Source organism: Pteropus alecto, unplaced genomic scaffold (genome assembly GCF_000325575.1).
Source record: "Pteropus alecto unplaced genomic scaffold, ASM32557v1 scaffold104, whole genome shotgun sequence".
NCBI classification, from domain to species: domain Eukaryota; kingdom Metazoa; phylum Chordata; class Mammalia; order Chiroptera; family Pteropodidae; genus Pteropus; species Pteropus alecto.
The window spans coordinates 5362026-5363495 of record NW_006436664.1 but is presented as its reverse complement, the minus strand read 5'-3'; the positions used below and the strand labels follow the sequence as shown (position 1 = coordinate 5363495).

Genomic DNA, 1470 nt, shown 5'->3' with positions numbered 1-1470 from the left:
GGAAACTTGAACACAGCTCTTTCACTTTCTTATTCTCACATTGCACTTATGTCTATATTATGGATTTTGGCACTTTATTATACATCCGTCATATATTTTCTAATTATTTCATAGTTTGGCTAGTATTACAAACTTTCAGATCTCTTCTGGTGTGTAAAACAGTGTTTGGGCACATTGAAGAGTGCTGGTCTATAGCACACCTTTTGCAAGGTATCATGTACGTAAGGGGAAGCAGACAGAATCTTGATTCCGCCAGTATTTCTCATTCTATCTACTCCATGCTAAAGAGGTCAGTTAGGCACTAAGTCATGTCTCTGGGTAGTACAAGTGGAAGGTGTGAATAGAGAAACCACTTTATCTGAGGACAGTTGAAAATTAGATTTTACTTTTCCCTCCCTACTCCTATTCCCATCAGGGAGGGGTTATTTATAAGCCCTGAGGACCAGGGCCTAGAAACCTGCCGGCGTCTTGAGCTCCAGAGGCTTGCCAGCACGCACGATCTCCCCACACTGAGAGCCCTTCTTCCCAGATGAATTCTCATAGTATCACAGACGCATACAGTCTCGATCGATACTGGATGGCGGACGTGCTCCCACCGTCAAGTGTAGGCACAGAGCGGCGGATTTAGCCACCCTGCCGCTCTGTTGCAGCTTCTCATCATCTCAATACCGGCAGAGGACGTTAACCCGTTCCCCGGCTGACACCCATCCGGTCGCCTCCCCGGCCCCCGCTGCCCCTTCCTCTCCTCTGCTTCCACGCCTGGGGCAGCAAGGTCTGGGCTGCAAGGAGGGCACCGGTAGGTGGCCTCTCAGCCCGGGTCCCGGGACAATCCCTGGAGGCTGCTGAGACGGGGAATGCTGAGCTTCCTCACACTCCGGCCCTTACCTTATTGTGTCTTCATAGGTGGTCAGCGGGGGAAAGCACAGCCAGCAGCCCCTAAGCTAGCTGCCTGGGCTGCAGGGAGGCCGCGGCGAGCCAGATTGGGGCGCATTCCACGGTCCGCCTGTGGGCCCAGGAGAGCCCTGCAGGGCAAAAGCCCCGCCTCCGGCGCCCGCTCCCACTCCTGATTGGCGGGTCTAGCCTAAAGGCGCCGGCGGTCCCCCGGCCTGTGTCTCAGCTATAAAGACCACGGATGCATGAAGGCTGCAGCGAGGCTCCGGTAGCTGCGGTGCTCGCCAGCTCTCAGCCCCCGTGGCATCCCCACTACTCGTAACCTCCGAGGGCTCCCGACTCCACCATGCCAAGGGGGTTCCTGGTGAAGCGAACTAAACGGACAGGCAGCTCCTACAGAGTGCGTCTAGCCGAGCGGGTCTTCCCTCTGCTGGATCCCCAGGGTGCGCTGCCCTTCCCCAAGGAGGCTTCCAGTGCCCCCCAGCCTGGTGCGGAGCGGGCAGCATCCCCTACCCCGGAGGAGCCCGGAAAGGGGCTGGAGGAGGAGTCTGCCCAGGAACCATTGGGGTCGCCTTGTCG

The 1470-nt window shown here is 56.9% G+C and overlaps 1 protein-coding gene across 1 annotated transcript in view; it reads left to right on the top strand.

Moving 5' to 3' along the window:
* Positions 1–1237: 1237 nt before the first annotated feature.
* Positions 1238–1470, top strand: part of INSM2 (INSM transcriptional repressor 2) — a 1730-nt gene continuing 1497 nt past the window's right edge. Inside the window, exon 1 of the mRNA XM_025047920.1 lies at positions 1238–1470. Coding sequence (XP_024903688.1) covers positions 1238–1470 — 233 coding nt within the window.